This window comes from Monopterus albus, unplaced genomic scaffold (genome assembly GCF_001952655.1).
Source record: "Monopterus albus unplaced genomic scaffold, M_albus_1.0 scaffold159.1, whole genome shotgun sequence".
In the NCBI taxonomy this organism is placed as follows: Eukaryota; Metazoa; Chordata; class Actinopteri; order Synbranchiformes; family Synbranchidae; genus Monopterus; species Monopterus albus.
In genome coordinates, this window is record NW_018128039.1 from 251,065 (window position 1) to 266,229 (window position 15,165).

Here is a 15,165-nt window from a genome sequence, read left to right on the forward strand (position 1 = left end):
ACACAGTTTATAATTCCAAAACCCTTTAGAACTGCATTCATATGCAGTACATGGTATCACTGTGAAGCTACTCAGGAGTTTATTTTTGTGGGTTTTTGTTACTCCTTATCCTACGGCAAACTTTTTAGCATCTTTCATATTTCAAATAAGCTACAGTAAGTAATAACAAGAGATATAAGACTGAAATTTATACCTCAAAAAGGAGGTGCAGGAACTGCAGCACCATCAGCAGCCCGCACCCCCCCTCATTCCCTTCCCCCTCCACTCCCCCAGCTGGAGACACACCCCTCCTCCTGGAAGCAGCCAGGCAGAGGGTGTCACACCTTGTGCCCTTGTTTGTAGAACCAGAATAAGAAACTCACATTCAGTCTAACACAGAACTTGTGTGAATATACACAGCAACATCCGGAGGAGGCTGGGAAGCAAACGTCCCCAAAGCCCCAAGAAAGTAAGTACAACTGAACTGTTTGACAATGTACTTAACTCTTCCTGTGCAGAGTTGTTTGTATACAGGACTGTGACTGAAAGTGACTGGTGCATTCATCAGACAATGTGTAAAATCTTAGCTAATGCACCTTTAAAGACTTGATTACTCTTAGCGTCTTGGATTGTTTTTCCTCATTTTCAGTGCACAACACTTTAACAACATCTAATCAACCACTGTTTTAATGTCACTAGGAAGAAAACACTCAGAAGCCGAGTGTGCAGCTGAGATGCTGTTGTTAATTGCACCAGATGCATCTCGTTGTAATCAGTTCAGTGCTGGCGTATGGCCGCCACCTGTGTCTGAGATCCTGTCTGACATTAAGCTGAAGAAATGTACATGCAAGTATTTAGGATGTTTTGGTTGCTGGCTGTTGAAGGTCTTGTACCCATGCATGACATAAAGGTTAAATAAATCATGTATTTTTGTGTATATTGAACAGGGGACCTCACAAATCTGTTTTGACTTGTCCCCAGTTTTATAAGCTAACTTAAGTCTTGTTTTTATGTACTTTTTTCCCCTGTCAAGCACTTTGTTACATCTGTTTTGGAAAGTCCTATATGATAAACTTTGCATCCTTTAAACCCAACCAGAAAAAAACAACCCAATCCAACCAGTCATGTGAGCACATGGTACAGCAAACTAAGCAGCCCAATGAAACTTGGCATCTTTTACTTGTTTTAGTTGCAGCCCTAGTGAACACACTCTTTTTCTGTATGCCAGGTTTCCATACATCTTCCTGAGAAGTTACAAACTCAAACTATTCCACCTATAGATATTTTTTTGTTTTTGTTTCTGGATCCCATTAGCTTCCATGACAATGAATGTCCTGGGGTCCACATGTTTAGAGATGCACCATAAAAATGTAGCATGTAAAACCCAAATATAATCATCCTGGACACAAAAGCCAAATCCAGGTTGTCTAGTCAAGGAGGTTAAATGCATTTTTATGTATTTCTTATGAATAACTGCGAAGGTTCTGGTTCTATGAGGTGATTTATCCCAATTAGATTAATATAAAACAATAACTTAAATGTCTTTGCTAGTCAGTATGTCTGTTAGAAACGCTTCACCCTAGAACGCCCCGTTTGTCAGCAGCAGCTGGTGTGGGTGTGTGCGCGCTCCAAGTCCAGTCCTCGCACTAGGACCCATCAGCCTGCCGGCTCTGTAAGACTCCGGCGCTAGGACCCCTCGGACAGTGATGGTCTCTTTGTCTCCACCAGTCCCAGCCTCCTGCTCTTCTCTCTGGGCTCATTCCGTGTCTCTTTCCATCAGCAGCGGTCTGGATGCTTGCAGGGACGGAAACATGGCTGTGAACCTCGCTAAGAACAGACTGGCCCTGCTGACTGCCTACCAGGACGTCATTGACGAGACCTCGGACACCGACTGGTGAGTCCTGCGGCCACCGGCCGACCATCCCTCCGAATCCCCCTCTCCATCCCTTCCTGACCCCGCTGCGGCGCTCCGCTCTGGGCTTCTCTCGGGGTTTTGTTGTCCGTGTTGGTGCGCGCTGACGAGGCAGGGCAGCACTGGGGCGCACCGTGCATCATCATCATCTTCTTCTTGTACTTATTCATTGTGCCCCGACTAGTGTTCGACAATAGAAAAACAGGCCGTGCTTTAAACTCTCAGCAGATTCACTAATGCCCCGCAGACGCGCTGTCAAGGCAGTTTATCTCCAGCCGGAATTGTCGGAGCAGCTTCTGGTAATTAGGCGCATTAAGATGCTACGAGCTGGAGGAAGCGTTACAGCTGAAAGTGAGAGTTTTGTTGCTGGGTTTGGACGAAGAAGGCAGCGGGTTTGTGGGTCTTGGAGTCTGAACTGAACTGCAGAGTCGGGGCCAGTGTGCGCACTGGACAAATAATTGTGCAAGCGGAAAAGCTTTGTTTCCTCTGTTGGTCGGGACCAGGTTTACTCTGTGCGCCAGCTGGAAGCAGTTTCAGCCTTTCACAATGCGATGCAGCAGTGTGTGTGTGTGTGTGAGGAGGTAAACGGGCCTGGTCCAGAGATACTGATGAGCCCCTGCATCCCCAAACGAGGGCGGGGAGGAGAGGGGCGAGGCCGGGCTGTGGGAGGGGGAACACGGGAGGGGGTTTCCATCATCAGCCTTTGTGACGTTTTCTCAAATTGTGCAAGAGGTTGTAATACGGTTGCAGAAATACAAAACGTGATTGTGAAATGATTCCTCGTGATACAAGAGTTAAATAGGCCAAGTATGATAAGTTAGTAAACAACCTGGATTTGCTCTGCACACATGAACATTTAAATTGTTTCCAGCCAAAGCTGGATAATAAAGTGGCAAAAGATAACTGCTTCTGAGTATGAAAACCCAGCTCATCGTGTATTTCTTTTCTCTTGGCCTTTTTAATTTGTTTCTAATAAATGCGGAGTTCTTCAGTGTACACACACACTGCTGCCAAAACACAGCATATGTTCACTCAGGCAAATCACAAAAATAATTTCATATCATGTTTGATAATTAACTAATTTCTGGTTTATCACAGGTGCTCAGGGTTGACTTCCTGATGCTGCAGCCAACCAGGAAGAGTAGGAAGCATAGGGATGTTATAAGGGAGTTAAAGTGATGGCAGACACGCTTATCTTGGTTTTCTGTCTGCATCCCTCTTCTCCTTTTCTCTCTGTGTGTGTGTGTGTGATAGGAAGTGAAAAAGTTGTGTGGATTCATTCTGTTGCAGGTAAACATGCAAAAGCCTTTAGAAGAGGTCAGATTTGACTTGGAGCAGGACTGTAAAGTTAAACTGTAACCTGATGTCCTTGATTCATGGTCACTAAAGGGGAAAAAAACATCTATGCCAAAGTCAGAACATTTGGTAAATTCTTTTATTTTTTTTTTACCTTAAAACCGCTGTCATTTGGTTTAAGTGGTGCCATTACAATCACTGACTGGGTGACCTCCGATTTCCAAATCACCAGAGGTCAGGCTCTGTTTTAGCTCAGATTACACATCCTGTTTTGAGTTGTTTGCAGCCAAACACTTGCTAGTCTTAACTATGAAATGTGAACCAGTGTCATCTGTTGCCTGTCATTAGTCTGAGCAAGGTCAGATTGCCTTGAATGCTCAAGCAGCGGTTCTGCTTTCTGTTTGGAGCTGTTGTGATTTGAGGTTTTGGTTCCACATTTTGTCTCTGCTTGGGATTCGGTTTTGATGCCCAGAGGAGGTTTTTAGTGCTGACAGTGTTCCTGTGCAGATATTTAATAATTCTAGCTGAGAGTCAGTCAGTGGCATAAGTAAGCTACATGTCTAGTTAGAGCCTTTTTGCTGCATTTGTTAACTATGCAGACCAGTGGATGCCAGAGTGAAGAGGTGGCGTGTTTTGCACAGTGGGACAAAGAAAGAGCAACAACCAGGGTTAACATGGGTTTGGCTGTTTGACATTGAGAGGGTTGAAAGCAGCCAGAGGACTCAGACTGGCTCCAGATGTGGCGTTCTAACTTCTGGCTGTGTTAGCATCTAAAGCTAACCTGTTTGTTTTGGTAGCATTAGCCATCTAGCATGGTCAGGATTTTACCTTTGTGTTGAATGAATATGATTTTAATTTGGGAGGAACTAGAAATTTGTGTAATGTCAGGAGTAACCAGAGCGTCCTGCTGGACTGACACGTTTAATAGCCACCTAATGCTAGCTTCAGATGCCATCTTGGATGAAAGTGGAGCGAGGAAAGATAAAGTGAATTGGTATCTTCCAGCTTCTGACTGACTGAACACACCTGAGCCAGGTAATCTGTAGCAGATCAGGCAGGGGTAGTTGGGGAAAACAAGCGGGACAGTGGCCCTCGAGGACTGGAATTGGCCACCCCAGGGCTTAAGGCATTGGCTCTGTCAGTTTGAGTCTCACTAGACCAGGGGCTTTCAGCTACAACAGGGGCCACTGCTCTGCTTAAGGACCACTGTTCTGGTGGATAGACTATTTTAATCCTCATCACCTTGGCTTTTATAAATTCTATCTGATAGAATAGTAGTAATACATGGAAAGATACATCTACTGATCAGGATCCACCTACAATGCCTTTGCAGATCACCAGGGGCCACAGACTGCGGGTTGAAAAATCCCTGAACTAGAACTTCTAGGCTGAAAAGTAAAAAGCTAAATAAGTTTTGGTCAGAAATGAATAATTTAAACAGTACTTCCTGACTGTTATTTCCAGCATTTTTAATTTTTTTTTTTTTTTTTACTCAGCAGCTGAGGATTAGGTGTTAGGGGTTTAGGGTTAACTAGCCCTAATTCAAACTTAGGCTAAAGGAAACATTTCACTGTTAAGGGATTTTTCTGTGTTATTTATAACCATCTAACACACTTGCAACATACAATACCATTATACCTTCACTGTTGTTGAGCATGTTTGTGTGGATGCACACGTCACTATTAACCACTTTTTGATTTGAATATAAAATGAAGCTTTGTCCTCTCACACACCTGGGCTTTCTAAAACCATAAAGGTGTAAATGACGTCTAGCGCCGTTTCCCTGTTTCTACCAGCCGTTTTGTTTTGGTAGTGTGATGACAGCTGTCAACATTCAACCTACAGGTTAATGTTGCTTTTCAACAGCGTTCAGATATTTGTTTATTCTGTCCGGTGATCCGGTGCAGAGGGCCTCAGGCCTGCCCCTGTTTTTCACATGTGATGAAATTTGAACAGAAGCAGAAACGCCGACCTAAAACAATGCGGGACACCATCCCAGAGACCCTCCACCCCCTCTGCCCTAATCTGTCTGTATCCATCTCCAAGAGAAGATCTCTAAACAGAAACTTGCAGATATGTTTGTTAATCGGCCTCATGCGTGCAGACCTGGGCTGATACAGTTTATCTAAAATTGCCAAATACTGGCTCAGTTAATCGGCCGACCGTGCTATTGGTCTACCCATGAATGAAGTGACTGACTGATTACTTGATACAAAAAATTTAGCAGAAACAATTTAAATTCATTAATAATAGTCAATTGGTTAACTTTTTTTTTTTTTTTAAAGCAAACATGCCGGCAATTCAACAGCAACTTAGTTTTTTATTTTAAGTAAAGTTTTTGGTTTATGACTGTTGCATTGACAGAACAAGCCATTTGAATAAGTCAGCTTAGGTGTACTATTTTAAAGACCAAACGATTAATTGATTGGAGCCCTGTATAAAACAAAGTTATCAGGCTAGTTCTCCGGTGACTTGGACTCGACTCGGATTCGTACACCGGGAACTCTACTACAACACTGAGCGTGGCTACAGAGTCAGAATCGTTGTTAATGGCCAAGTATGTCTGAACACACAGGAATTGGACTGTGGTGCAGAGGCTCTCAATGCGCTGTAAAGCAACAGGAATAGAAAGTAACAGGGAGAATAAAAAGTAGAGCAATAAATATTGGAATAAACAGTGCATGCATTAAAATAGGAAAAGAGGGTCAGGTTTATCAGTATATGTACACACAGTCGCAAGAAGTTATGGGACAAAATTTACACTTGTGAACATGTTTGTAGGTACCCAGTGTAAAACAAACAGATCTGTCTGTGAAGCTTTGCTCATTAATTTGCTGACTTCGGGTAATGTGGTGAAAAACAACGGTTAATTTCAAGACCGATCTATTAATGACCAGTGATCGAGGAGTGTTGCTGTGCAGGAGGAGGACTGAGCGTCCTACTGCACAGTCCAAGCTAAACACTGACATCATTCTTAAAACATGCAGGCGTGCCAACCAGCTTGAAAAACAAGCATTGCAAACTGATAAGAAGTGGGTATAAGAATATTTTTGATGTTAAAATTAAACCAATGAAAATCTTAGCTGCTACTGACTTTAAGCTGGTACTGACTCACAGGCTGTCATCCTGACTTCATCTGGTGCCTGGAGCAAAAAGAAAAGAATGTTGGCTCTTGAGGCCCAGATGTCACATTGCGGTGAAGGTGATGCAGGGAAAAAGGCAGTGAGCGATTCAGGGTTATCCGATATCAAACAGCCCACAGACGCTCAGGAATGCAGAGCGCTCTGTGGCTGCGGACTGGCTGGAGGCTGTCGGCCCCCCTGCGGCTGTGTGAGGAAGCCATTACTTGACGGGTCACCTCTGCCAGGCTGATGAAGTACAAGAATGTGGTAAGGGAAGGAGGAGGAGGAGGTTGCAAACTCTTGAGTCATGTTTCATTAAGTGAAGCCCTCGAAGTAACCTTCAGATCTGGGCCATGTGTTCCTTTTGAACCCCTAACATACCTGTTTTTCTATGCTCACATTTTCTACCTAACCAGTCATCTTTTAATTTAGTTTTAGTTATTCTGGGAAAGCTTTCGGTTCTCAGTGATGTCTGGATTCCTGACTAGTCACCCAGTGAAGCACTGAAGAGCTGGTTACTGGGGACCAAAAAAAAACCAAAGATGCTGGTTCTGCACTGGATCATGGTGGAGTCTGTTTTGTTTTTGTTTTTTTATTTGTTTGTTTTTTGTTTTGTTTTTTACCTCACAGCCATGGGTGACAAGAGGAAAAACTTGAATAAATGAATGCAGATGCTTTCATACTGTTCATGAGGGCTCACTGAATGGTTTAATGAGCATGAATATGATGTAAATCATAAGTTACGGCCTTCGCTACATCTCAGCTGAACACCTGTGGGAGATCCTGAAGCAATAATTTAAACAAGCTCACCTCTTTGACATAATCAAAACACCTCGAGAGACTTGGGGAATCTCTAACAAGGAGCACTGAAGCTGTCCTGGAGGCCCACGGTGGAAATTAATATAATGAATGTTTTTTCCTTTCTTTTGTGTGTAGCTGACCAGACAGTGCTGAATTGTAACAAAGTAATTTCAGTAGAACAAACTTAAACATTAACCAGAGTGACTGTAAATCAGAAAACAAGTTTGGCATTGTATTGAAAGTGAAGTCATTCAGTTTTTTTGTTCCCCCCCCATGCACTTTTAGCTGGCTTTGATTTTCTTCTACATGTTAACAGAGCAGCAGCTGCTCATGTTTTGCCCTTTATCTCTCTCCTTGTTCATCAGCATCAGTGTTATTTCTACTCCAGATATTCTAGTTTAAAGCCACAGAAAAGCTGCCTTGACTGCAGCTAGCAGTTTTCTTTTTTTTTTTAATGGCGTTCTGACAGCTCTCTGCACTGCCTGCATTCCCTCAAACTAATATAGAACAGGGTCAATAGTACAACATGCATAACTGACTTTTACTTTCACCATGCCTGCTTTGTGGAACACCATTTGACATCCTCTCCCTGGGCAGTTCATCCCATATTGTTCTTTGTCCTTTACTGCATTTCAGGCTCCTGTTCTTCCAGTTTGTCTGGTCAGACAGATTTAGTTAGTGTGTTTTTGTTTTTGTTTTTTTTAATGCAATGTGTATCCTAAATTCAGTTTTAGGATGGATAAACAGGTTGGGTTGATGTTTTGCATATTGCAGTCTAACTATTAGCTTGCCAGATTTACAGCATTTCATCATTAACCCTGTGAATTGTCTTTATGTCACATTGCAACATGGGAAAACCTTTCTGCACCACTTTGTGCTCTGGACTTGATTCTCTTTCCTCCATCTACTCTCTTCTTCCTATGCCCTTCTTCAGTCTTTCTCTCAGAATAGGTTTTCCAACTTTTTTTTTCTCCTTCACCTCCTCCCCTCCTGTTGGACTCCCATAGCTCCAGAACAGGGTCATAACCTTCAATAAATGTCCCAGAGAAACGTGAGGTTGCAGTTTGGACGGCAGGTCAAGGTCAGTGTCATGATGAGGAATGAGAAGAACGGTGCTCTGCTGCAGTCCAGACAATCAAACCAGCAAATCAACACCAGCCGTGGCTGAGGCTTTATGGGGATCAAGCTTTATCCAGAGAGTTTCCTCAGCAGACACTTGACATATGAAGGGAAATGTTACTATACTATAACACACACAAAGTACTTTATTAGTATTGGTAGCGTTCTGCACTGATGCCAGTGACCATGCTTGGCTGTAAACTAAAATTAATGGCTTGTGAGTGTAATGGGATGCAGATGCACTGTGGACCAGTTTCACATCTTTTTTTTTTTTTAGGTTCAGGAGAAAATAGATCTCAAGCAAAAGTGAAATGAGTCCAGAACTGTCTACAGTCAAGGGCACTTTGACAACAGAAACAAAAAAATCACAACTTAGCTTCTGCTTTCTGTACTTTTCCTGCATGTGCCGATGAAGACCATGAGACATGAATAAAGGAAGAACAAGGAAGTGAAAACATTTAGTGTTCAGTAATAGGCAAAACTGAAGATACAGGTGGATTACTGACTCCTCCTGGTGTGGAGGACAAAAGGACAAAAACTGGACATAAACAAAACTATCAAACCTTTCTCAAAAAAAGGTCCACACATGCTTTATTCGTGGATGTGAATTTAGGCTAAAATGAATTATTAATGATCATTAGTTATTCATTAAACCTGCTCTTACCATGTGAAGACCCAGAATAAACGGTCCTGTGGATAATGTTGCAGAACACATTGTCAGAGTGTTGTGTCTGGCCCGGGCCTACAGGTTCATTAAGTACTGAGGGAGTTTGCAGTCACACTCATGAATTAAATGCACCGTATCAGAGCGACTCGGTGGCAACAAATAACGGAGGTTTTCTGTTTTTACTGCCCAACGCGGAGCCCTATATGGGTGCAGCAGGGAGGTTATACAGCCGGTGACTGCAAGTTAATTTTCACCCAGAGCTTGCTCACTTTTCATTTTCCAAACCATTCTGGGTTTTATATCTGGAGTTAACCAGGGAGGCTATGTGTTCAGGGTATGATGTTAGGGATGAATGCATTGGGATGTTTTCAGGGCTGTGTCTCCAGCAAGACATACAGTAGATAAGGTTTATTGAATTGTATTGTGCTCAGTCCTGGTGAAACTGAAGGTCAGTATCAGTGTTTGTCTTCCCCCCCAGATCCTTCCTGCTAATCTGCTCTCCACAGCATCTGTACATATTTTTGAATTTTCCTCTGCTCTCATTGGCTTACTTTCATTATGGTTTTCTTTTTGTGCAGCACATAGTATGTATGGCTTTACAGTCCACCTTCTGTCCTCTCTTCAAGCCCATTTCCTGAAAGTGATGCACATCTTCAACTACTTTGCAGTAGCAAATGCATCATGTAGGAGATATGTGGTCAACATATCTCAACAACCGTTTGGATTGTTTGTCCAATTAATTTTGCAGGTATTTGGTTGCACAATTTATCACAAAAGCAAAATGGCCGCCCTCATAGTCATGATGTTTAAGCTACACTTTTGCACAGTGACAGGAAGTGGTGACACGTCATCTGGTTTTATATACATTATCTACGGTGCCTTGGGCCCCAGACATCACCTGGTTCAGCTGACACAAACACGCAGTCCAGTTCAGTCCTCGCAGAGGCCGGTTAAAGCTCAGAGCGCTCCCATGACTACAGTATTAAACAAACATTGCATCTGTAGAAGAAAGGCAAAAGGAAAATGTAGATCAGAGGTCAAAGCCAACAGATTCTTGATTAACCCTCCTGTTATGTTGCAGGTCAAATTGACCCACGAACATAACTACTGAGCAGGCATCACCTGAGAAATGAACATAACAGGAGGGTTCCCTCCTGTTATGTTCATTTCTTCATATCAAATATTTGTCTCATTTAAAGCAGTTATGTTCGTGGGTCAATTTGACCCGCAACATAACAGGAGGATTAAGTTAAAGTGCTGGGTTCGTCTTCGGTGGGAAAAGCGTTTCAACACAGGAGTCAGTCGAGGTGTGTGTCACTCAACCGGGAAAATTTATAACAGGCTGTTGAGCCAAAAGCTGGCAGTTTGTTAAATGAAGCCGACTCTATAAAAACCTTGAGTCAGTGCAGTGAAATGAAACGCTGTCTGGCCGAGTGTCAGGCTGTCAGTTTGCTGCTGCAGTCGAAGGATTTCAGTTCAACAAGAGAGCGCTGTGGTACAAGAGGGAGCCTGCACTTGTAACCTCAAAGCTTTTCTAAGTTTTTCGTCCTCGGTGTGAATCATTTGCACTCTACCCTTGTAGTTCCATGGGGGGGATTAAATTGGCCAGAGAGAGAGAGAGCGAAGTCAGGCATCTTTTATTTTTAGCTTTGCTTTCACACATCCCAATCAAACTCAGCTCATCCTTGTTTACAGTAAGAAAGTAGCTAGAAATGTTGGTGATTCTTCATTACATTCTGCAGAGATGTGTTGATGCGTTTTCAAAGCTTTGAACTGCAGCAAGTATCTACACAGTGCAGTTCTAAACCTGTCCAACCATTCCCAGACATCGTCAGGTTGGATTCTGAAGCTGTTCAGATGGTAGTTTGGAATAATCTGACTAATCTTTCCATGTTTTCCAGTCCAGCATTAATCGTGTTCTGTAAGGCTTCTTGAAAAATTATGCGTCTTAGGCTGATTCATCCACAGTGAAGAAAAAAGAGAGAACTGTGGGATGACTTTGCAAGATGAAGCAAAGCAATGATTACAGGTTTTTCTTAGGATAAATGACACTCCAGTCTGTGTGTGTGTGTCGGCCTCAAGTGAGGTATATTGAAAAAGTCGGAGTAATACAAGCCTCAGTATTTGACAGATTCAAGGTTGTCAGTGAATAACAGACTGGAAAAGATTGAAGCATGACTGTGTGAATGTGTGCTTGACTCCTCAGCTGTTGATCTTTTTCGGTTTTTCCATCTACACTTTTATTTTTGACCTGTGTTTGTCCCTCCAGATGTGGGCGGAGCTCTACTCTGATGGTTATGCCCTCATAGCTGGGGCTAACTGTGCGCCGTAACTTGATAAAGGCAATAATGAAATCAAGATGGGGCCCCCTTTCAGACGTGCACTTCTCTCCATTAACCTAATACCATCCCAATGACTTGGCTTCATGTCTGAAGGAGCTCCCTGTTTGTTTTTCCTTAAAACTTACGACAGCAGTCTTACTAGGTCGGCCCTAGTAACATTTACGTATTACATTCAGCACAGCACAAATCTGAGCTGCACACTGTCACATTAATGGACAGACACAAGATTATGACGTTGGACATTTTTCTACCTTTTGGCACAAACATACAATTGAACTAAAGGATGAAATGATTAGCGTTTAGTGGTCAAAGGTCACTGTATCCTTGTGTCCCCTATTCCTGTGAGTTTGGCTGGTTGGTGGACACATACAACTATCATGAGTAAGGGGGCCTACCAATGGCGACAGTCCAGGAACCGAAGCTTTAGAAGCTGCAGCCTCCTATTTTTAAACACTCTGTGGGACTTATTACCACCTTGTCTGTTGTTTCACAGACCTGAAGCTGCTGCTGCCAGACTGAGCTCCGACTGGAAGTCAGTATAGTGCCGTCTCCATTCCCTGTAGCTGCACCCCTCATCTGACCTCTGCTCTGAATACAGTGGCTTTTAAAACCAGTTACCCTCTGCACAAAGTGGACTTGAATTCTGTATTTGTGGATATTCACCTCTGCATTATCTGCTGTTTGCAGAAGTAGACTGACAAAAAGTCCACTGGTTCTAAAGGTCGGCATATGACCTGCTGATAAAGGTAAATGTGTCTTTGAAATAAAAGAAAAGGTTATTTATCATGTGTACTTCTTCCATCCTCCTCCACTGTCATCACTCCACCTTGCCTGTTCTCCTCCATTCCCCGTTTTTCTCTTCTCAGCTTCTATTGTCCCTATGACCTCTGGAATCATCTCGCACCCCCTCACTTTGGAATTTTATTCTAATTCTGAACTTGCAGGCTCTGAAGCAGCTGAAACACAGTTCATTCCTCCCTGTCTCTGTGTAAACAATGGATAGAGGGACGGAGGCCAATGTTTGTTTGTCCTCTGTGGACCTCTGAGTCACACCAACACTGCCTGGGACTGTGAGGGGGAGAGAGAGACCAAGAGACAGAAGGAGGGAGAGACAGAAGCACCACTCTGGTCTGTGTGTGCCTGATTGTTTTGTGTGAGAGCATATGAGAGGGTACTATGACGGCATTGTCACTGTTTAATGTGTTGACCTGTGTACACCTTCGTCTTGAGAACAAGCCACCATCACATCCTGTCCCACTGTCACGGGAGTTAAGAGACACCGCGGAGAATCTGAGTTAATGCATCTATACTAAATTATGTTTTATAGTGTCAGTCCTGGTTACCTTAAAGGATTAGTTTGTAGTTAAAATGCCACTGAGGAGGGTTTAATATCATCCACACTACAAAATGTCTCCATGTTGATACCAGTCTTGAAGTGTAACTTGAAATGCAAATTATCCTGATGGTACTACACTGTGTGAGCAAACTGCAGACATTTCTCTGTGTGTGTGCACAGCATCCTTGGTAATTTTTGCAGCACTTAGTCCTCCCCCTTCACACACTCATTTAGCCTTTGCTCAACAGTACTGCAGTATCTTCCCCCCCCACTAACCATTTTAGCTGCTAGTTTCAGTTTCTATCCCTTCCCAAATCCTCATCTACTCCCACTAAATCCCCCCTCCCCCATCAGTCTGCAGTTCTGCTTTTACTGCTTTTTCTTTGCTTGATTCATGCTTCACACTGAAATGTAGTCACTGTTAACACAATGCTGTGCGATAGGTTTAGAGTTGTTTAAACATCTGTGAGCTTCAAGATATTTTACAATGTCACAGCTGGAACCAATTTTTATTCTGTAACCTAAAGTGACTCCATGTTGGACCTGCTAGAAATTCTCACCTTTTGTTTTGAATACGAGGTTATGACTTTTTGTATCAGACTGGTATTAGCCAGATTTTAGCTTCCACACAGATACATTGGCAAATTTTAGGGTACGGTAATTCACATTTTATGTGTATGTCGGATGCCAAACTGTACAGCTGTGGAAACTTGGTGTGTGTAGTGATGTCTGACCTAGCCTGACCTTCAGTGTGGCACTGTCCCAGCTGCTGGCTGCTAAGTGGTCACAGAGGATCATGAAAACTCTTAAATCAGTGTGTGGAAGCGGAGGAACGGTCCCAGCTGTGGAGCCAAGCCTTGGCCCTGCAGCCTTTATTTCTTCCACATGTGTTTGGTTTCATCTCCAGATGGTTTTTATTGTCCTGTGAGGACCAGCATGTAGACCGAATGGAAACTACAGCCTCTTCAATGTTCACGATACTGTTGGGTCTGGAGGTTCTGTGCATGTAGATGATGCTTGTCCAAACCGAGGATTTGTCAGCTCATGAATTAATATTACTGATGTTCCTGTCTGTGGATGTGCAGCTGTTGTCTCCATGTAAAGGAAAGGCTGAATAATGGTTTCGTATGTAGGCCACTGGACACTATATATCCAAACACCCCCTTTAGATGTTGCTACATCATCAGCTGTGATGGAGGGTGAATTCCAGGACTTTGTGGGACAAATCCCACCTTCTGTCAACTTGCCTAACCCATATTTTTTTTTAGGTTTTATTTTCATATTTTTTGTGTTCAAAGCTGGCCCGGTCACCTGAATACCACAGCTAGGAATAATGAAGTAGGACTCCTCCATTTTGGATCCAGTTTCCAGATTTTGGATTACCCTAATTCATTAATCTGAGACGCAGACTGGCTCCTTATGGGATCTTTTTTCCCGTCTCCCCTTACACGTCCTGGAACTGTTCATTATAATTGTCACTTAAGTTTGGGATGTGGTTGGACGTTTTGGCATTAACATAGCAACAGTAGGATGTGCTTGGATTTTTTGGTAGTGAATCAGATTTTATAAAGAACAAGAGAAAAGACAAAAGATTTAATGAGACATTCATTTGATGCAGAAGTTTTCAATCTAAGAGGCAGCGAGAGTTGAACGGGGGCACAGAGGGAGAGAGGTGGGAGAGCTGTGAGGAGGGAGCTGCAGTTTGCATCAAAAATCCTCCTCACAATCACAACTCGGTTAACACACTGAACCTAAAAATACTTGTGTGACTTCTCTCATCTAATCATCTGGTTAAGAATCACAGAAACAAGATGCTCCTTTTAACTTCAGAACCTGCCTGAGAATCCTCATGGCTCACAGTTTTGTCAGGTACCACAGTCACACGGTGGTAGTTGTGTGTCCGTCCATGGAGGAGCTGCTGGGAGCTAATTCAGCTGAATGGTGCCAGTTTTGTCTGAGGAGAGGACCCACAATGTTAGGCCTCAGTGCTTTACTGCATCCTGACTGCTACCATCCCTGTGCCTCTATAGTGTAGATCAGTGGTCCCCAACCCCCGGGCCGCGGACCGGTACCGGTCCGCGGCCCGGGGGTTGGGGACCACTGGTGTAGATGATTACTGTAGCCAAAAGGAATGATGGCCACAACTATGCCACAGGGTGGAAAAACTACTTCTCCTTTCAGAATTGGGTCTTTTGCTGGATGAGGAGTGATGAGCTGCTTTACAAGTACAAAGACTCTCTCTCCCCCTGACGATGACGTTATCCCTCTGACCACAAAGTGCTGCTGAGAGCTGAATCAGAGGAGAGAAATGGCCCTATGTGGGCACAGTTTACCAGCACTGCTTTCATCTGAAAGCCCCTGTGCCCAGCTTTACTTAATACAAACGCGCACACGCACACTGTGCACCTATCACAGCCGGATCAGCTCCTGGAAAAGCAGAGTGTGTGTGCAGCCTGGTCTCTGTGTTAGCAATTGCTACAGGGCTGTTTACTTTCTGGAGCCGTCTCTTCTCATCTGATCTCTCTTCAGTGGCAGTGATAACGACAGACCAGGTGGTCCTGTTTATTGTCATTTTTTTTTTTTTTTTTTTT

General features: G+C 43.4%; 1 protein-coding gene across 3 annotated transcripts in view; it reads left to right on the forward strand.

Annotated features, from left to right (window-relative positions):
- Window positions 1-254: 254 nt before the first annotated feature.
- dbn1 (drebrin 1) overlaps window positions 255-15,165 on the forward strand; it is a 72,786-nt gene continuing 57,875 nt past the window's right edge. Inside the window, exons 1-2 of one of the 3 annotated variants that reach the window (XM_020615163.1) lie at window positions 255-448; window positions 1,760-1,873. In XM_020615163.1, the coding sequence (XP_020470819.1) occupies window positions 1,791-1,873 (83 nt within the window). In that variant the 5' untranslated portion in view covers window positions 255-448; window positions 1,760-1,790. Of the gene's footprint in view, window positions 449-802; window positions 826-1,759; window positions 1,874-15,165 lie in introns of those variants that run through there. The other 2 variants (XM_020615164.1, XM_020615162.1) reach the window with 2 other exon arrangements.